General features: G+C 42.7%; 1 protein-coding gene and 1 long non-coding RNA gene across 3 annotated transcripts in view; one reads left to right on the forward strand and one right to left on the reverse strand.

Moving 5' to 3' along the window:
- Positions 1 to 363: 363 nt before the first annotated feature.
- Positions 364 to 4,596, reverse strand: LOC308361320. 2 transcript variants are annotated; one of them, XR_013968547.1, is made up of 3 exons: positions 4,188 to 4,596; positions 2,818 to 2,972; positions 364 to 511 (listed from the first exon to the last, which is right to left on the reverse strand). It is a non-coding gene; the product is annotated as an uncharacterized lncRNA (long non-coding RNA). The 2 variants fall into 2 exon arrangements; XR_013968548.1 differs by lacking the exon at positions 364 to 511 and adding an exon at positions 641 to 775.
- A 2,632-nt stretch (positions 4,597 to 7,228) lies between these two features.
- Positions 7,229 to 22,112, forward strand: part of ppp4r4 (protein phosphatase 4, regulatory subunit 4) — a gene marked incomplete at both ends in the record, with an annotated part of 30,583 nt that continues 15,699 nt past the window's right edge. The window contains 10 exons of the mRNA XM_080832149.1: positions 7,229 to 7,333; positions 8,819 to 8,892; positions 16,769 to 16,871; positions 17,018 to 17,165; positions 17,561 to 17,634; positions 17,837 to 17,943; positions 18,423 to 18,530; positions 20,818 to 20,939; positions 21,345 to 21,488; positions 21,784 to 21,947. Of these exons, the coding sequence (XP_080688275.1) occupies positions 7,229 to 7,333; positions 8,819 to 8,892; positions 16,769 to 16,871; positions 17,018 to 17,165; positions 17,561 to 17,634; positions 17,837 to 17,943; positions 18,423 to 18,530; positions 20,818 to 20,939; positions 21,345 to 21,488; positions 21,784 to 21,947 (1,149 nt within the window). The remainder of the gene's footprint in view (positions 7,334 to 8,818; positions 8,893 to 16,768; positions 16,872 to 17,017; positions 17,166 to 17,560; positions 17,635 to 17,836; positions 17,944 to 18,422; positions 18,531 to 20,817; positions 20,940 to 21,344; positions 21,489 to 21,783; positions 21,948 to 22,112) is intronic.

Raw genomic sequence — 22,112 nt, forward strand, 5'->3', positions numbered from 1 at the left:
CACCATGTCTAGTGAGGAAGTTCAGAACTTCTGGGCATCCTGCTTGGGCAGCTGTGAACACTGGCTCAATACCGTGACTACTTCTAGCCGATATCTTTGCTCCAGCGTTTACAAGTAGCCTGCACATGGCCGGGTTTCTGTTGTGTGCTGCCTCGTGTGGGGTAGCGAAACCCATTGATATTGCTTCTGCAGATGTTGGCTCCAGATTACAGAAGAAGCTCCACTATGGTCTCACTGTCCTTCTCACAAGCTGGAAACATGTGAAATGTTGGGACAATGATCATGTAGGGGAAATATGCAAACAGTTATTCATTTATTTAGAATAAACAGGCTTATTATCCATTAAAAAAGTCATACCTTTAGAGAGCTGTTTCTCCTTATTTATCGTGTATGTCGGGATCTGTCCCGGCCTCAAGAACACACTGGACACATGACGGATGTTCACAAGTAACATCCAGTACCAGAGGTGTTTGTTTCTTCGCGGTTTGCTTGTAGATAAGTTGGGGAAAGGCTGCAATTGATACCAGTTGAGGAGTTACAGCAGAATTATTAGAAAGGTCACTGCCAGACATAGTTGCAAATCTACATTTTTTCCAACATACCTCGTACTAGCACCTTCAAACAATCCAAAAACCCATAGTATGCAGCCATATGCAAATGAATGCAGCCCTCCTTGCTTGGTTCATTCAGATTTTCAGAGGACACCTTCTTCATTATTTCCAGCAGTGTTTTGACATAATTTTTTCAGATGGCTGAGTTTATATCGGGCAGGACCCTATAAGGCCAAATAACAGATATTTAAAAGATTTGAACAATTTTGCAGAAAGCCTATCAACGAGCTTGATGACACAGGTCCCAACAATGACATATATTTCCTATTTCTACTATTTTCCTAAAATTTAATTTGCCTTACATTAGATACAGTGTATTTGGACTATCTACAGATACTCAGATTAACCATCTGTTGACACTCTGTTAATTTGAAATTGTAGGCTAGGGGTTGGGTTCGTTAGACTGAACTTGAATTTCAACAAACTATCTATAAATCCAAATATCCAAATAAAGTGTCATCCTTGGTTCTGGTCTTCGAAGCCTAACCTCAGCATCTGGATAAATAGCACTTTTGGTCAGGGATTCTTACCCCTTAGTTTTCGCTGTAATATCCAACATTGTGATTTTATTAACCCAGGCCTGCATCCTCTCTCTGTCTCCATTAAAGGAATGATCACTGTGGTTTGTTGCTTTAGCATCCACAACAGAAAGGGAAAGAGCAAATATTCTAAAGATGTTTCTTTTACTTTGACATGACTCAGCTAAATTAATTTAATCATATATCCAGACAGAAATATTGATATAGACATCAAAAGTTATTTAACCAGGACAAACATTTCACAAACTTTTGCAAATATGTCCATCACTCACACTGTCAATAAAAAACGGAAAACTTCAGGACAGGCTGAAGCAAAGTCATTTCTCTGTTTTATTTCTTAGAACTGCTGGAAAAAGATAAAAACAGCTCAATAGGTATAGTACATATAGTACACCTGTGAAAGTTCATATCACCTTAGAGGGCTGGTAATTTGAGATGGGCTGGCTGGGCAAAAAAAAAACTGCTTCTCTACTCATTGCATAATCATTCCGGACCTCTGATTGTGTTGATATAGGTAGTGCATATGCTGATTGGTTTGATGTAACCACCGATGGGCCATCATTGTCAGTCAGACTGCGTTCAATGGCCAGTTGAATCAACTCCTCATCAGATAAGTGAGAGTAGACACTGTAGTCTTCAAGGTTTGTGCCAACCAACTTCAACATGGAGATACTGCCAGTTGCCATGACAGATCTGAATAAATAAAATACATATTTTCAACTCTTACTTTCTTATACAGTATATCCGAGGATATCATAGTTAGTCACTGTGGTAAAAGAGCTTGATCCAATTAAGTCTGTGAAGTCTGTGTGGTCACAATATTCAATTGCCTTTTGCGATAAAAATTGAGAAAATAATCTTTATTGTCTGCCCCTTTCCTTCCACGAAATCCAATAACTGTCGAAAATATTGCGGTGATGGTCATCTTAAATGTGGGGTTTAGCCTTTGACTGATAAATAGCTCTTACAGTTGAAAGGATCTGGGTGGTACTTTTCTAATGCCATGGAATGTGGAAAAAAAAGAATGTAGCCCATACATATGCAAAATATAGGGCCATGCTGACCCTAGTGGCTGAGTGGTAAAGGGATATGGTTCTTCAACTTAGACTTTGATTTTATGCCTTTTTTTGTGTGAGATTTTATTACAGGAAAGTAAAGAACACAAATAAAATTCAGAGGGATCCCAAGCTTACCATTGGAACCTCTACTATACAGACTTTCTTAGAGGGCTGTGCAATCCACATCCTCTTCATTATGTAAACACATATATACAATACTTTTTAGTTGTTAAAAATGGCATATTGAATTTAAGATTTGCCAAATAATTGGAAATGGTTTCTATACTTCTGTAACGTGCAATGTACCACAGCTTAAGAACTTGATCTCAATGTTGTAAGTAGATATGCAGATACTGTTACTGCGCAGACTCAGTTGAGAGCTTATTTAACCTTTGCACAATATGATGATGATGTTAAAAAACAACCTGTAACTATTTGTCAAGTCAGTTTCACATATGGTTCCATGCTCAGTGAGCACAGAATTGTAGATTATGGGGATCAGGTTAAGTATCCTCACATGAGATCTGATTGCTAGTGAAGTTATAGTGCCATTGCTGTTTGATTTTAGACAGAGGACAGAAAGACAGAAGAACTAAACGGTTCACTTACCAATGATGAAAGTCTCCTTGTCTTGAAACGGTTTATTTTTTAAAGAATGCTGTTTGAAGCCTCTGCTCTTACACCTAACTCTGCTGCAGCTGTCTCTTTCATACAACTCTTACGAGGACAGCTTCGCTGGCTGCTGAGTCCATCTCCCCTAACTTCTGAAATTACATAACTGACATGAAGATTTCCTATCATAGCAGGAGGCATTAGGTAAACAGGGGATGTTTAGGATTTTTTAATTCTCGTATTTGGAAATATGCAGTGCATTTGATAAATTAAAAAATAATAAGATAGAATGTATATGACAGGGTGTCCAGGGTATATACATGTATATACAGTACATGATACATGTTGAAACTCTAGAATAGGAAGCATGTGTTTTGCATATGAATGAAATAACTGTGCAAAGAGCAAGGCTTTTGACTGCTGAGAAATATATAGCAAGATCCATATGTAAACAAATGCTTATCATTTACATGTACATAAATTCCTCACACCTTTTACGTCACACCTTTGGAAAATGTGCTGTATTTTCCGTTTTCAGCATCATATGTATTGTCCTCTTGTGAACTTTCCTCAGCAAGCATCACATTAGACACAGTCTAATTTTAAAGCCCACAGCGTGAAATGAGTGACGTCAGTTATTTTGAACAGCTGTCTTATACCCTCACTGTCAAGTGCCTGTGAATAATTCCTGAGACGAAAGTCTTCAGCCCATGTTTTCCTCTTTGCCCACCCAGCGTGATGCCAATCTGCAACTGATATTTGTCCTGGTTACCCTGCCAGCTCAAGTCAGGTATGTAATGAACTAGGGCAAGAGCTAATTTTGGTAAACTCGTGGGTCAGTTAAAAAACAGATGTTATCCTCCAAATGATGTCAATAATGTTAATGGGGGTTTATAATAAATATTTCTTTCCAGACGTGTAATCAGATTTTACATTTAACAAATTGATTTTTTTGTTTACGTTCAAATCAACTTCTGTATACAACCCATAGACGTATTGAAAAAACTAATAGTTTATGCAATACTCTCTGTTAATCAAAAAGCAATTTGGCTGAATTGTAATAGCCTTGCTGCATGTTATAGGGCCCATGCCTTGTATGTCCACTTCTTGACACCAAAACTATACAACAGTATATCAGCCTACTGTTTCTAATACTGCATCAAACAGTTGATGTGAAAGATTGGACTGGTAGCAAGTGTAACCGATTTTATCGGTGCAACCCAATAAGACATACTGACTACATCTTTTTAATACATTTAACAAATATACATAAAATATATAATTTGTGTATCAAAAAATGTTTAAATTCTGTAGAAACTAGTACTGTACAAAGCTTTTAGAAAGAACATTATTCTCTTTTGACTTACCTGCCATGTTTTGTGTCCATTCAAAAGCAGTTCAACAGTTCAAGACAACCTGACCACGAGGCTTAAAGACGGGACCCCCTCATATCAATGAGTAAATGTAGTGGTGTGGAGATAAAGCCCGTGCCATTGGCTGAGGGGAAGCCTACAGGGGTGGGATCATGAGGGAGAAACAAACTGTAACTGCATGACATTCAGAGCCCTACCAATGTCCATTACTGGGGTATCTCTGGAATGTGGCTACTGTTACCAGACAACGTACCAACCTAGACTGCTCTGTTGGCAAATGAGGTCACTATCCGAGTGCACTGTAAGCACTGTAGTCATTCAAGCCCAGGGTAGTGTTCCACCTGCCGCCTTGTGGCAGATGACAGGTGTGTTATTTTGTCCAAAGGAAATTGAATAAATTAGATGTTTACAGTTCAGAAATGATATACAATGTGTATGATATATAAAATATGTATGTATGTATCGTAATAAAAACAGGCATGCAGTACATAGCCATTGTGTGCCGAATTGTAATGCAATGTTATACAGCCTGCTTCAAATGAAAATTCAGTTTAGGTAAGGAAGTAATTGCCAGAGATGTAATTCTGTTTTCCATCATTCTTTTTTAGAAACCCGGTGTGAACCCACCGTAATAATGACCCCCTTTTACTACAATGAATGGTGTAACAGTCTCAAGTGGTCACAGTGGCTTGGTAATTTCACAGTACCAAAGCTAAAACAATCTCTCAGCACTAGTCGATAAGGGTGCATTAAACTCCAGATGCGGGACTTCTTTCACTTTAATCAATTCCGGTTATTCAGGTTAACTTGTGCAGATGGCGTGTTGTTTGATCTGAGCACCAGCAGAGGGCAGTCTTACCTTAACTAGTGAGTTTCATTGCATTATCATAAACGTTGCATTATCAGGAGCAAAACTAATGGCCAGGCCATCAAGAGCCCAATAATAACCCGAAATGGTACAGAATAGCTGAGGCTTTGACCCACAAGAATCTGTGTCAAAAAAACAACTCAATATGGGAAAAAAAAACAGGAAAATTATTGGGTTGGGACCTCATAGGAAGTAAATGGTAAATGCTAGTGAAAATGTATATTCTGTGTTAAAAGTAAATATGAATAATGAAGTCAATATTTTACCTGGTATTAAAATCTACACCTGTTCTTTTCTTTGAGAGACTACAAATTGGATACGGCGCATTCATTTTTATAGGGTGCACTCATGTCAAAATCTCAGGTTGGAATGTTACAGTATTGTGGTAAACTGCCCTTACAATAATTTCAGTTGTACAGCCACCTTAACACAAGATTGCAGTGCTTAGGATGTCTATTAAACTAGCTGGATTTAAAAATAAAACGCAGAAAACCAGGGGATGAAAATGGTTTAGTGTGTAATACTGATACATACGTCATCGATGCACTTACTTTTACCATCAACTACAACTCCTTCTAAAATACCCAAGGATTCTGCAATGACAGTTACCAAGGAAACAATCTTATCCAACCTGAGCCTTTTTGCTCAGTAAATGAGAGAAAAGAGAAAACCACAGGTTATATCTGGAGCTGAGATCCTGTGGTCAGTGGAAAATCACTGCATGGCAGTTCATGTTGACAGTATGTCATACTTGTCATTTTTAACCTGTGACATTATAGAGGCTAACCTTGTAGACAAGACCTTGGTGACTCAAGGTTCTTGAGGTCTATTCAAAACTAATCATAGAAAAAATGTAACATGAATGTTTCTTTCTTCACTGTAATTTGTACACTGGAATTTAATTAACACGCTGATGCTTCTTTCATTCATTGACTGAAAAAGGCTAGGTTTTATTTCAGTTGGGTAAATCAATTATTGAACAAGATGAACGCATATATAGTAGTCATCTAATAGACTACAACATAAGTCACCCCTGAGAGACTGCAATAGATTCCTCAACACAAAACAAATGGGCCTAAATGATACAGGCGTCGATACAGGCGTAATTCCTAGTTTATTTCTGATGACGAACTTGGGGGCGGCATTTGTACTGTAGCATGTCGTCGCCATAGCAACCAGTTGAGTTGCTGCAGTGCGTTTGCGTGGTCTCTCAGTGTGCGTGGATTGTATTATTATAAAAGAGTAATTCACCTCGCCGTGGTTTTTAAAAAGTCTAGCAGAATATCAGGAGTGAATAATGTGTTTTGCATCACTTGACAATTGTATACAATCAGTTGTTTTCATTCGATGAAGGATGTTATTTCGAGGCACGCATAGCCAATACCACGCTAACTCTATGGTAAGTAGCGACAACCTATGTGCCAGCTAGCCAAAGCGTACAATTCGCTAACCAGCGCTGATGATAACCTGGAAGGGTCTGCAAGGTGGAATTGTCCCTTTGCCGACCAGGTAACGTTGGTTTGCTTACTCTTCAGGGCCCCTTGAAACGCACGGTAATTTGCCCTCATTTTTGGCTGGATCCCGTTTCCTTGTCATTTGCTGTGGACTATTGCTTCAGCTGAGGACATCATGCTGAAGAGTTTAAGTCATTTCAAGAGACTGCAGAATAACGTAAATAATAGCTATAAGGAGCTATAAAACAGATTTGGTCGGAACCTATATTCTATTGGCGCCGAATTCACCTTATAAAGTAAGTGCAAATTGGTCAGCTCGTTCCAGCCAACTCTTCAAGAACAGGATATTCCAAGGATATTTCATCATTGCCACCTATGATATTTATAAGTATTCAAGATTGAAGCATCTGAACTCAGTTTGGAGAATTCCAAGTGATCTGCATTGTAGCTTTAAATTCACAACCAATCCCTCTACCTCCCTCTTCATTGGAAACACGACGAGGTGCTGGGAATGTTTGGAGGCGCAGGGAACTCTCTCTGTTGCCCAGTGAGTTCTGAAGCATCATCGTAGCTAACCTCCAAGAGAGATTTCGTGGGTGGAACAACATTCGCTCAAATCAAAGGCATCCTTCATTCACAAGTTGGAGTCATGATCACGACAGAGGTTTAACATTTACGAACACTCTTACTTAAGGGAGAACTACATAAAACAGATGTTCGTCAGCAAAATGACTTTGAACCAGTCCGGTCTGTTTGGACAGATAGATGATCTGCAAGACCTAACGTTCATCGAAAGACCAATACGGAGGAGTTTAAAGGTATTTATGACATAGTGCTTCATGTAGTCTGTTTGTTTAAATTGTGATTATGTCGACCATTTAGTTTAACACACTTTACTGCCTAGACTAACTGGATGGTAAGTCCTATATGATTTAGACTTTATACCAGTTCTACCATCTATAACACCTACTGACGTTACGATATTAAACCTTTTAGTTATTGGAATTTACCAAATCTGTTACATAAGCTCATGATGCCATGTGCAGTTAGTTGTAGTCAAATGTCAGTCTACAGGTTACGATGATTAACCGACTCAACCACTTTAAATTGTTTTAATTGGTAGTGAAAATGTTCGCCTCCATGGCATGCTGTGTGTTACTGACGCGAGGAGTTGCACTGTGATTCCGCCTAACCTGTGCGTTGCGAATAGACTGGTATGCAACGGGGGTTGCCCACTTTTCCTGCGTGACGCAGTTTTTGTCAGCTGCAAGCATCACCGGTTCTCCCCCACCCGCTCTCACGCCCCTTTACTGCGGAATGAGGAGGATTTCCACAGAATGCTCAGACCCCCCACCCCACCCCTCCCCCCGCGACTCCCACCTCCATCCCTGTCTCCCCTTCCCTTGCACACACACACACACACACACACACACACACACACACACACACACACACACACACAGAGTTCCCACTATTCCCACTATCACTTTTCATTCATATAGTCTACCAGTCCACTTGCAGCTATTAACTAAGCATTGATTTTGTACTGTTAGCCTATGTAATTTAAGGTAATATCTTTTGTATCTCTCCACCAATGATGACTCCCTGCCTGCAGGAATAGGTGAGGAAGGGGTTACACGTTCTCTGGCTCTGGAGAAGTCCTGGTGCTGAGTGCGGGGGATATAGGCTAGTGCCCACACAATGGGGTTTTTTCGCTGCTTCTGTGTTTTTTTTATCTCCCCTTCTTCTTTTTGAATTTCATGTGGGGAGGATCCACATTGAGGTGGTGAATAGAGAAGCTCTGAAATAAAAGACAGTGCAACCACCCACTATACACACACACACACAGTCACAGCCCCCGCTCCCCCACGCACACTCCTCCTACGCGAATGGTTTGTCGTGCCGTGCTGCTACCCCCTCTTTCGTTTGGCTGAGTCATCGGCAAAGCCGCGATGGAATCTTGGCCAATAACTGCCCGATTCTCCGTCCCTCAGCCAAGCCCAGCCTCCAGCTAACTGCATGGAGCTGCCTTCCTTTGAGGGTACGGTAGATAAGTTCACATTGCCAAGTCACTGAAAGGATGTTCTGTGTGAATGAAATTCTCTGTGTTTGTTTGCACATGTCTGTTTATGTGCCTAATGAATGTATGTGTGTGAGGGAGCATGTGTCTGCTTAATAGTATGTGTGTGTGTGTTTTGGTGCGTTTGATTCATTGGTACTCTGTAACGGTTTCCTCTACCTACATTTCAGGTTCCTTTGAAGTAACTCACAAATGTACGTCTTACCACTGTCTCTTTTTGTAGAGTGCTGAGGAGATTGACAAGTTGACTGTGGATGAAGACTTAAATGACATTGAGCGAGCAGTTTACCTTCTCAGGTAGGCCCTTGTGGTGACAAACAAACACAGTACTGTAAAACATGTTAAAATTCAGTACGCAGTCAATCCATCGTCAAATGAGAAGTAAAACTTTCCCATTTGAAAAAAGAACAGTAAAAGCAGCAGAAACTCAACCATAGATCTCAGCAGAATGGCAACATGTCTGTTTGAAGATAAACCTCAGAGAGAAGTGTGCTCTCAGTTGAAACAGAAGATGGATCTTGATTGGCTCCTGTCACTGTTGTGGGTTCATTTGCTGAATATGTCCATTATTTTACCTCTCTGAGGATTATGTAATGGACCTTTTCAATTGGGTGTCTGCTAAGAGAGATGCCAGCACTACAACACTAAGTCACAGAATGACAGGCTGTCAGTCATCAGCTGGATGCTTCAAATGACAAAACAGCCCCGAGCATCTGGATTGCACACTATCTTAACCAGGATGCCCACTCCTTTTGCTATGATCTACCCTAGTCTCACAATACTGGAGATTACAAGATTTGTCTTAAAACATCAATGAGGGAGTTTGTTCTTAACGTGGGTTGTGCAGGCTGAGCCGAAAGTGGCTGGTCTGACATACAGCACAGGAAGTGCTGATGTCACATTTTGCCCTCAAAGCCTTATGATCTACCTGCCTGCAGACTGTAGTCACATCCATGTCGAAATACAACTGATCTAGGGATCATACACAGTAAAGCTTGTGTTAAGCGTGATAGGTCTGGGTTGCAGGTACAGTAAATACTGCAAGGCAAGATTTCTGAGGGCAGAACACAGAACACCAGTGGATCCTCATCTCTGATGTCCCCCAGTCTCACATTTGCCACCAAACAGATCATGTTTGACTTTGTTTTGACATCCGTCGCACATTCGACACTTTGTAGGAAAAGTTCCGCTTCAATGCCAGCCTGCGAGGTGAGTAAGTGTCTCGCTCACTGAAGCGTATCGGGGTTGTGCCACCAGAGCCGACCATCCTGTAACCGTTTCTCCCATGTCCTGTCATCGGGCGAGCCCTTGCGCATCTCCACGGGTACCAGCGCTGCGGGTGTCACCGCGACTGTATGCCCTCATGCATAATACAGGCCAACAGGTGGTGTTTGACTGATCCTCCATGCTTGCTTGCAGTGACATTGTGTGGCACCTAGCGGGTGACCCTATCCTTATCCCTCACTGTGTGGGTACAGGTGGAACGTCAACACAGCCTAAGAGCAAGCATCCGATGGAAGATTTGGGCAGTCATTAAACTTGCATAGCTTAGCTCTGATTACTGCAGGGCGAGGTGGGGGCTGGGGTGTCCAGAGAATCTTTAGCACCTAATGGGTATTTTGTCAAACGTCCAGAATATCGCTTTAAAGTTGGGCAGGTGAATTTCCCGGGTAGGTATTGGTTTTCAGGGCTAAAGAAAGTAAATAAAAGATGGAAGAGTTATTTATGTTTAAGTAACCATACCCAGCTTGCGGCCAATGCCTCATAAAGTGGGCTCAAAGTTATGCACAGCCCTTGTGTGTACATACAGTTGACGGCTTGTTCTGTATGATTTAGAGTTTGAAACAGAGCCCCATATGTTATGCGTATGTAAGCATATAGACTCCCTTGTATGCACAGAGGTCTAATATCACTTGGTAACCACTCTTCCTGTCACTGTCAGATGAAAGATAACCGCTGTAACGGTATTGCAGGTATGTACCTTTTGGCCAGGAAAAAAGTCAGTCACAAAAAAATCAACCACAAACAGAAAACAAAAATGGACAGTAGAACTGTCGTGGTTCGATTGAAGGGGTTTCAGATTTGAATTGGTCCTGTGCTTTCAGGCCTTACTTTAACCCACAAACCAAGACAGCTCTCCTTCCCTGGGCTAATTTTGGGGACATATTCTTTTCCTCGACTCTCATGGGTGGCAAACTAGTTCCCGAGAACAATTTAATTGCCCCTGTCGGCTTTTCACTTCAAACTGTGAAAAGTGAGCTGCCAGGCAATCTGTGAGATGACAGAGACAGGAGCTGGTGAGTGGAGTAGGCCTGTAATGGCACTGACAATGTGTGTGTGTGTGTGTGTGGGGGGGGGCGTGCCTTTTTGACACTCTTTTTTATTCACCATCGCAGCTCTCCTCAACCCATCAAGGCAGCAATTTGTGATGCTTCCCTTTTTAGCGTGCACCGGTGCTCGACAGCCTACAGGGATTTCAAATAAATGTTCTTTCTGGAACATTTAGAAACTTATGCATGAGTTGAACTGAGTGTCGTCAATTGAAATAAATCATTAATTTGCATTGACCTGAATATGTAAGCTATTGTCGTCAAAAATAGGTGTTATGATAAAGCAGTATCTTATAGGTTGGCGTGTTTGTATGTTTGATGAATGTAATGTAATTAACAGGTTTATTTAAGACATGGTTTTGAGTAGCCTATGTAAGATGATACGTAGGCTAATTGTAAGATAATCTGTGACCTGTGTTACCATGAATATTCCAATTTCATTTCAACATGGAGAGCCCCAAGAAAACACAAATATCCTTGAAATAACACTTCAAGTAGCTTTTAGAGTGTATTTTTTGGTCCCCGAGTGGCAAACAAGTTCATACAAGTTCAATAGGTTGTTTCAAATCAGTGGCAATCTTATCTTTTATCGTGTCGCTGGGTCTCTTTGACCCCACTGAACGGTATCATACAGCCAATGGGCATGTTTTAGGGGGTTTGGGCATGTTTTCTCTCTCCTCATGTTTGAACAGAGCATTCATCATGATACCTGTCATAATACGTGTCGGAGGTCACCTCCATATCAGCTCCATATCAGATGTTCACCCAACTGCTATGGCCCTTACTGATTGTGTGTGGTCATGCAAGTTATAAAGGCTAATATGCATTTGGCTGTTGCTGCTTGTCTAAGGAAGACCCTTCTCACCGTTAAAGTGGTTAGAGCTATTAAACCTCACTGTGCATAGGCTATTCATGGTGTATAGGCTATTCATGACATAGAACAGGTTACTATTCAGATAACCATAGGGTTTTGCTGGTGTGAAACTTCCTTGTGGTGGTAATTGAGGGTTGACCACCACCCCACATGTCATTCCTTGGAGTCAGTGCCACTTCAAGAGTCCTTACTGAGGCTTGTACGTGGAGTTTACTACGGCAGTAATTGGTTCAGGAATACCTTTACTGTAGAAGACTTATTGCTATACAGTTTAATGTGAAAGTTATGTCTTTTCATTGAAATGAACTCTAATCTTGTCCAAACGGAATGTCTGCTTAAATCGAAAAGAAACTGTAGAGATGTTTGTTTACTGTAGTCTACTTTTTTTTTTCTTTTAGTGAATACTTATTCATTTTATATGATGCTAAAAGTAGTTTGTTGTTGGGTCTAACTGATACATGAATTAAACATTTAGGTAATCCTAACTTTTTGCATAATGCACAGTACAATGTGGCATCAGAGAGTAAAGCGTTTTATAATACCTTTAATATTTGATTTGATACGGAAACAGTGTAGCCAGCACATCCACCCACTTAAATGGCCTGTTCATCTCTCATCACGTTTGATTGAAGGCTCGGATACGAAAGCAGAATAGAAGCATCGGTCTTCTGAGAGTGTTAGCCCATGTCCAGAGGCAGGTGGAGGTTATTGGCACCTAGCCAAAGTTAGTCTTACTGCAGTGCTGGGTGTCCCTGCCTCTGCTCTTCAAGTCTTAGCAGATTTAAACGTTTCTCATCTCGTCCCTCCTCCCTCTCTCTGCTCCCTGTCTCTTCTATACCACCTACAGGAATTCAACTCCAGTTGGCTCAAAAGAAGCGGTCAAGGTTGCCTGTAGCCTGTTGCATGGGCAACATAGAAATGAGAGAATGGAGCCTGGCGCTGTCTCCCTGAGCGTACGTCAGAAGGGGGCTCAGCGAGTGCGTCACAGTGGCTGAGTCACACTGGTGACGCAGCACGTAGTGTGTGCCTGTATTGGTGTTAGTGTGTGTTGTGAGCAAGGGACAGAGAGCCAGGCATGCCGTTTGTGAGTATGTGTGTGAGGGAGCGAGACAGAGAGAGAGACAGAGAGTGTGTGTGTGTGTGTGTGTGTGTGTGTGTGTGTGTGTGAGGGAGAGAGAGAGAGAGGTACAAAAAAACTGCAGCTGTTTTGTTTGTGCATGCGCATGCATTTGTGTATGCTTCGTGAATTCTGGAAATGTATCTGGAGAGAGTGCTGCCATGAGCTGACCACTTCACAGTCAAATGAGCCTGACCCAGACGACGTGATGCCAGGGGTGGGGGGTGCAGATAGACCCAGGAGGGAATGTAGGCTGAGCAATAAACCAATCCCGCCAAGGCTGCCACTGCCAGGGGCTTTGCATGTCAAGCGACACGGTGAAGAGAGGCGCCCTTCGTCTGACGTCAGCGGCGCTAACCCCCGGTTGGCCGTTTGCTTCTTTTGTAACTCCCCCTCCCTGCGTCACTTGCAAATCACAAAAGCCCTATGGTTTCATTTCGCAGCCGTTTGGAAATGAGACAAATTCAGTTGAGCCAGCATCAGCTATTCCCGAGATGCAGCGTACGAGTGTGCATCAGCTTGATAGGGTTGCTGCTGACTCAGTCTAATCTGGAAGCAATTGCTTTGCCCCCACGTCATCAGTCTACATGCTTAAAGCCTCCCTGGCTGTGGGAGACATTATGGTGAATAATAATGATGATGATGTGACACATTATTTGGCACATCATTCAAATTATGATGGCTGATGTTGTCATTTTTAGTGGCGTGTGATTCTCTTGTTTGGAATGACTCCACGTTTGTGATTTGACATCATATTGAGGTTGTTTGAGGCCGATTGAATGATGCTGTGACAGTTGAGCTATGCACCAGTGGTGCATTCACATTCACATTCAGTAGGGTAACAAATGGACAGCTCCCAGCCTATTGTGACTGTTTGGGGCCAGCTGTAACCTGTTGGTCGATTCTGAACTCTATATCAATAAGATGCTCGTCACAAGATCAATTATTTACTCGGTAAACCTCAATTGGACTTCAGGTGAATGTTAAGGACCATGATCAACTTAAAGCAACAAACCATGAAGGGTGTTTATAAAAAGACATCCTTTTCCCAATAAAACAATTCCAAGATAATTAGTTTTCTTCGTGGCCTATGCAACAGTACACATTTGTGATCAATCCAACGACAACAACACTAATTTAAACCTCAGGTGATCAACAGATGAATCAATGGATAGTCTGGACCATGGCCATTAGTTAGGCCTGCACCAGTGTTTCCCAAACTTTTTACAGTCCCGTACCCCTTCAGACATTCAATCTCCAGCTACGGTTTCTTTTTTACAGTTGTATTCAACTATTTATTTTCCACTTGATCACCACATCACTTTTCATTTTTGCTCTTTTAAAAGGTTTTCAGTATTTTCTTGAGTTATTTTGTCTTTTATTCTCTTTTTATTCCTTTTATTTTTTGGGTTGTTTATGTCCTTTTATTCCCTTTAACTCTTGCCTAAATGTATTATCAATCTACTTTACCTCGACTGGAACGCACTTTGGTACAACTCCTGTTGTTTCTAAATGTGCTTTACAAATAAGTAAAGTTTCCACTTTGCCAAGTGTGTCTTTGAGGCCTGTGATTAGTGAGGCCTTGGATTGTCCCCTGCCCCTTGAGTTACAACTTTGTCTCTTTGCCTTCCATTAAAGGTTTGGGGGAAACCTTGTCCTTTCCATTATAAGCTGGCTACAAGAGCAATACTTTCTCCCTGGAAATCAGAGCTTGACGGGAAGGGCCAAATGATAACTAATTGCAGTGTGGGCTTACCAACCCGCTGGCGCAAAACAACCCAAGTGCCAAGTTTCACTCCTCTTGGAGAGCAACCAACCGAACACTCAGCATTCTCTCCCTATTCCACCCGCTCCCCCTCCTGTCTCTCCAGGCTCTTTGGCTCGCTCTCTCTCTCTCTACCTACTACTCTCCCCCCACACACCATACACACACACCACTGTGAGTCTGTCTCGCCTGTTCTGATTTCTCGTGGGAGCTTAAGGCACACCTAAGGGAGGCTGGAGCAGTCTGACAGGGGAATTTCATGGGCTGGCATTAGCTGGCACGGCAGCTGTGATAGCGGCTCTAAATAGGCCCAGAGGTCTAAAGGGCTTTGTTTCCTATTTGGGAGTATAGAGTGACAGCACTGAAAAAGAGTTGTTAAAACCAAATGGGGAAAAAAAGAAAGGAAAGTAAGATGGTTCAAAAGCACCTGGATTTGGCTTGTAACCAAAGTTGCCTCGTGGAAACCTCATTCACCAGGCTAGCCTCATTACCAATTCGCTTGTGAAGTGAGTCTTTTTACTTTCCGGTGTCCCTGCAGGAAATGCGGATCCCATTGAGCCTTCAGAGGCGGATCAAAGCGTCACCCCTCGGGAGTCCGATTACGTTACAGCACCTCTCAGCACCTGGTCTTTAATTGATTAAGTCAGCCTCTTCCGTGCAGGTAGCAGCTGTCTGGCGCTTTCATGTCTTCTCACTCAAGCGCTTCATAAACAGAACCATGGCCAAGGTGCGGGGCCTTATTGACCATATTCAAGAGGAGCAACTGCCATGACCGCATTACCATCTTTCAGAATTCACTTGGCAAGCACCAGAGCTTCCTAGTTATTAAATAACCTTCTGCCAACAAAGGCCACATGAGGGCAATCCGTCCCTGAAAAAGTAATGATACCTGTTTATATTTCATTATTTAGAGCAACACTGCAAAAGGATACAGATAAGACACGGAGCCATTTCTGGAACAACAGGAAGTTTCCCTGAGGTGAAAGGCAGGAAGGAAGGGATGAAAGTAAAAAATATTCAGTTTCAGTTGTTTTTGAAGCTGAACATCTGAAGCTCTATATGCAGAAGCCCATTTTTATTTTGTGCCGTGTCAGGTTACCTCAAAGTACCTTGTGGTAAGATGATAAGATGACGGCATGATAACCTGATAAGAAAAATGCTCATTGTGACAATCATTGTATCCACTTCGTGAAACTGACCCACGTCAATTAAAAAAAATGATTAAAATGTAAATTAAGTCTTCACATTGTTAAAGTATCTACTTTTAAATGCTGACACAGAACTGCTGCGGAGTTATTTCCACTGATGTGCTTTTACCTCAACGGTGATGATTTAGCATTTAGCATTAGGTTGATTAACTTTGGCTGACAGATAAGGAGTGATGAGCCAGGCACTTTGTTAGTTGGCTAATAAACAAAACCCTTACAGTTAGCAGTTGAGACAACCCGTTGCAACATGGTAGTGAAGTGATACAGAAAAGAAAATGGAGGAAGAGAATTGGAGTATTGCACCTAAGGCAGAAATGTACCCTGTCTCTCAGCAAGGCCCGGTGGTCAGGTTCAGTCTCCACTCCAGGCCAAGCAAGGGGGAAAAAAAGAAATTCACTTAGCTTGCAATCTGCCATCCTATCTCTCCACTTTAAGTGCCCTGAAAGCACATGCTCCAGGATAAGAACTGGCTGTTCCACTAGGAACATAATAATGTGTTCTCATTTTTAATCTCTATGAGGGGGATGTTCTTCCCAAATGCTGAGGTCCCCAGTTGCTGCCTGTAGACAATTTCACAAAGTACCCTATGTCTGCAGCCTCTCCTGAGCCAGCTGTTTATAAGGAACAGAAAAAAGTAACATTTTGGCTAAGACAGGAATTAAACCCTGTTTGCTAAATTCCTCTGTTGTTTTTAAAACATCTCTTCTCTGTCTCTTGATGGTATCAATTTGATGTTCTCTGTTGATTGTGACTCATTGTTCTTTCTAGCATCTCTAATGCATCATTGAGCAATGTGCTGCTGAGACAGCGTTCATATGCTGTGTGTTTCATGGTGTGGTTTTCCCTCTCATGGTTGCTTGGTGCGGTTCTTGTCCTCAGCTCGGGCCAGGATGTGCAGCGGGCCAGTGTTATTGTGAACCTGCCAATACTGGTGCGGCAGAACCCAGCAGAAACCTTCCGGAGGGTGGTGCCAAAAGTCAGGGTGAGCCAAAAAAAAACATCGACCCCCTGTGTGTCATCCCTCATCTTCTCTCCCTTACGTACCTGTCATGGAAATGACCACCTGAACCACCTCTACCTGGGAAACCAATGACATCGTATCATACCCTCTTCCCATCTCCATAACAGGAAGTGCTCCATGTTGCTGGGGTGGAGATGCAACTCGCCGCAGCGAGTTCCTTTCTGACTATCCTCCAGGATGACATCGTCCTCATCCAGACTCACACCCACTCCATCTTACAGATTGTTCTCCTCAACCTGGACCATCGGGAGACAGGTGAGCTCGGATGTTCCAGCTCCATTGCTCAAACCTAGTTTTTAAAGACCTCAGGCTCTCAGGTCCTTTGTAGGTTGGCAACCTTATAAGAACTTGTGGCTCCAGACTGACTTTCTAGAACTGTTAACTGCCCAGCAACTTTCCCCACATTTGTCTTCAGTAATTGCTTTCTTTTCAGGGATCTGATGAGTTTAGAAGCTGTCTGTGCACTTGTCTCCTTTTGTAACAGAGGTGGCATGCATTCAACGGTTGGAACACGGAACCTACTAGCTGTTCCAGCTCAGTGCCACTGATAAAGTGGTAGTCTGGCAGCGTTTTGTGTTGTCCAGTCATTATTAGCATACTGTATTACAAGGGTACATGACATCAATCTGCTTTCTCATTTGTGCCTTCAGTGGTCAGCAATGCCTGGTTGGAGACTTTGCTTGCAGCTATTGACGCGTTACCAAAGGAGACCATCAGGCAGGAGGTAATGGCTTCTTTGCTTTTTCTTTTGAAAATCTCAACAAAAAGTTTAGAAGATCTCCTTTGAAACTCAGAATCTCAGAGTAATAATATAATGAAACTTTCTGTATTAAATCGATTTTTTTGTTTATTGCAATTGTATGAGTGTGAACTGCTGGATGAATGCACAACTTGTATTTGTCACTGTCTGCTGGTTGATTGGACAGATTCTGAATCCATTGGTGTCAAAGGCACAGCTGTCTCAATCGGTGCAGGCCCGCCTCGCCAGCTGTCGGATTCTGGGGAAGGTAGCGGGCAAATTTGACTCCTCTGTGTGAGTTCTCTGGAGTTATCCCTCAGTATTACACGTCTAATCCAACCAAACATTAGATAGATGCCACTGAAATGAAACTGTTCTGACGGGACCATTTAAAAGCTTTTTTTATAAAGTGCATTGAAGGCATACAAAGGTTTAGTATTACCTTAATTCTGGTTCTGAAGTAACCAAAGATTGCATACGTACATCTGCACATCTGCACATCTGCACACACATACAGTATAGGGTACATATAAAGCATCACACTGTAGTGCAATCTATCCCTCTTGTGTTTGAGTTGCAGTTTGTGAGTTTGAGTCCAGTGCGGGACTGTGCTGGTCTGCAATATATTTTCCAGACGATAACACATGTTCTAGTATTTTTTTCAAACTTCAACCAAAAAGATCAGTTTATACTATTTTGATTGGTAAAGACCACTGTGTTCTTTGTGGTTTTTAATCCTCCTTGACTTGTACGCTTTTGTTGTTTGTTTGTAGAGTGAAGAAGGACCTGCTGCCCCTGGTCAGGTCGCTGTGCCAGGATGTGGAGTATGAGGTGCGCTCCTGCATGTGCCGGCAGCTGGAGAACATCGCCAGGGGAATAGGGTAAAAAACGAAAAGATAAAGATAAAGAAAAGATGAAAACATCAGGACGAAATCATTCTGTCAATGAACTGCGGCCTCTCAAACAGAGTTAGCCAGACATGGTTGTTGTTGTTTTAAAATGTGATGGGATCGTGCATATGGGTGCATATGTGTCTTCTTACATCAGCGCTAATGTGCCATAGGTTTTGTATTTCTCATGGACAGATAGTGTAATCACTGTGTAGACCTCTCAGCAGATGTCCTTCAGTGAGCTGAGTTGTCCCCTGACTGTGTGCTACTGCAGTCCAGATGATTCTGCCCCAACCCTCTACATGCAAACACACACACCACCTCACAGCATCATCACAAACATGAGACAGAGACTGAGCTACATGCGCACACACAAACACACACACACACACACACAAACACACACACACACACACACACACACACACACACACACACACACACACACACACACACACACACACACACACTCGCTCTCTCTCTCTATTTCTCTCACTCTCTCGCTCTCTCTCTCTCTCTCTTTCTCTCGCTCTCTCATTCTCTCTCTCTTTCTCTCTCTTTCTCTCTCTCTCTCTCACTCAGAGTGATGGCTCCACACTGGGCACACGGTGTATAGTAATGTACTCGCCTCAGGTAGCGTGGGGAGGAGATGGCAGGCTTGGCAAACACCAGCAGACAGGCCTCTGAAGCTCCAGTCAAAATGGAGTCTGCCGCTCTCTCCAAAGAAAAAGCCATTTGGCTTGATGGACTGCTATCCCCCCTGAGGCCAGTGTGTCCAGGCAAATAGGAAGAGCGATTTGTCAGGCTGCACAATTCCCCAGTGGGTGAGATCCAAGCCTGACAAACGAAGTCGAGAAAGAACCGCAGTTACGTCCATGCTCAAGTCAAATGGACAGGTCACCTCAGCAATCCGTAAACCTGTGGATCTGTCGAATTGCTTATTCCTGGAAGCAATGCTGTGCCGTTTGTCCTTGCTGAATTATTCAAGGTTTTAATCTTACACTTCTCCTTTCACTTCTCATGCTTGGGATGTGTGTGTGTGTGTGTGTGTGTGTGTGTGTGAGTGTTTGTGTGGCAAATACCAACAGCCTCAATGTCTGTCCGCAGAACGGCAGAGTAAGCGCTCTGACTGGTACATTTAACTTGTCCGCTACAGATGGCAAAAATCCCCTGCTGACTGAAGCACAAGCATCACCAACTGAGTGCCAACTGACTTCACTAACGTGCTCTAAGACTATGCAGCTATTTGAACAGATTTTTATGTTCAAAGAGACGCACTGTGAATTGTAGGTACGCTTTATTGAGTGTTAGTGCTCTCTGTGCCGCTTGATGAGGAAAGGATATGTGGATTCTTCTGTTAAACAGTATGCTAGCAGATATGATGAATAGGAAGTTCGTATGATTTGTACGAGGGTCAACAAAGCCCTGTCATGTCACAAACGACAGTATACTTTTCAAAATGTATGGGTGGAAAAAACGTACCCAGAATGGCCATTATACATCAGTCTTTCCTAAACATGGCCGCAGATTACAGAGCAAAGAAAGATGTTTCTCATCATCGATGTGAGTGGTGGTGTGATGATGTTAGTGCTGAGCCAATCATCCGCAGTCTCATAGAAGTATGGATGCAATGGCAATTTTCTTATTTACATATGCTTTGCATTCAACACGATGCAGTCCCTACCGACAATAGTATACATTTAAAGAAAGAGGAAAGAAATGTAGATGGGCTTTTGTTCGTTTAAAAACTCATCAACACATCAAATCAAATATGGAACGCGCTACAGCACGGAATGGCATGCATTATAATAAGATGATTCATAATGAAATACAACTAATATAGGAATGAGGAAGATGTGTAGGCACAGTGCTGTGAAGGGAGTAAACCTCACTCCATGACCCCTTAAGAGACAGACGCTGGCACCCATGGGTTTAAGCCTTCTTGCTCGCACGCCCGCCTCCCATGCCCGAGGTTGTGAGTTTGAGTCCAGTGAGGGACTGTGCTTGACTATAATATTTTCCAGACGATAGCATATGTTTTAGTATTTTTCAAACTTCAACCAAAAAGATCAGTTTACACTATTTTGATTGGTAAAGACCACTGTGTTCTTTGTGGTTTTTAATCCTCCTTGATAAGCAAACCTTTCACTTTAGCTAACCCAGAATGGTGCCATGCTCCTCCAGTTGAGGCATAAGGCACAAGCATTGGCTTGACCATATGTAGATGTCTGTTGGCATGTACCAGTCCATCATCCCTAACAGCTCAATTCTCCCTTAGGCTGGACCACACCAAAGCAGTGGTTCTACCTGAACTGGTGGAGCTTGCTCGGGACGAGGGAAGCACAGTGCGTCTGGCCGCCTTCGACACGATCATCAACCTCCTGGAGATGTTTGACAGTGGTGAGTGGCCTTTGTCTTTGGATTCATTTCAGTTCTAGCCCTCATGAATAACACAAGAGGTCAGAGAATAAGCGGGAACAATTGCCTGTATCCACATTTCTCTCTGTGTAAATCACAGTTCTGCCTGTGAAAATTACTATTTATAAGCCCTCTCACAGAGTACTGTAGCAGCAGAGAGCAGGTTTATTGTTCAGTTCACCTCAGAAAGCCTTTGATGTTCGTGCGTGCATTGCTAACAGCCACTGACATAGTCTGGTTTTACTTTTCTTGTGTGGGGCTGGTAGTTTGAAAAACTGACCTCAGCTCAGTAGGGGGAATTAAACATCTTGTCTTCAGTGAATGTGCTGTGAGTGTTTGAAAGCCTGGTGATTTTCTCTGTGTTGTCTGGTCGCTCGTCTCTCACAGCCCTCTCCCCCTCGCCTGTAGATGACCGGACGCGCGTCATCTTCCCACTGGTCAAGACCTTCTGCGAGAAGTGCTTCAAGGCTGACGAGGCCGTCCTGGCCTCGCTCTCCTTCCAGTATGGGAAGCTGTGTCATGGGCTCTCAGGTGAGAAACCAGGGCAGTCCTGCTTTTCCTGCCATATATAATAGCCAAAGTCTTCTCCCATAGTGCTTTTGCAGTGTGATTGAGTGAAAATCTCCAATAGTATTCCTCCATTACTACCTGTTTGACATTGGTCAAAGCTCATGGACAGTTCATAGATAGTTCCCAAACATCTTGTGCTTGGCTCCATTCATGCTTTTACTCATCATGTACTTTCTGCTGTTCTTGGGGAAGAATCAGTTAATGACTCGTTCTGTCTGAATCTCTTTCCCTAACATTGCTCTTTTTTTCCTCCAAGCTTGTTTCACTGAGGAGCAGCACCTATGGTTCCTGGAGTTCTACAAGAAGCTCTGCTTTCTCGGGCTACAGCATGAGAATGGCCACTGTGAGAGTCAGGCTTACCAACTGGAGCTGGAGAATAAGTACGCCATGGTGCGCCGAAACTGCGCCTACAACTTTCCAGTGAGTCTGAGACATCTGACAATCAGAAATCAATCAGTCAGTCAGTCAGTCAATCAATGAATCTATCTATCTATCTGTCTGTCTGTCTGTCTGTCTGTCTGTCTGTCTGTCTGTCTGTCTGTCTGTCTGTCTGTCTGTCTGTCAACTATGCTGACATACAGACAT

Source organism: Sprattus sprattus, assembly GCF_963457725.1.
Source record: "Sprattus sprattus genome assembly, chromosome: 2".
Classification (NCBI taxonomy): Eukaryota; Metazoa; Chordata; class Actinopteri; order Clupeiformes; family Clupeidae; genus Sprattus; species Sprattus sprattus.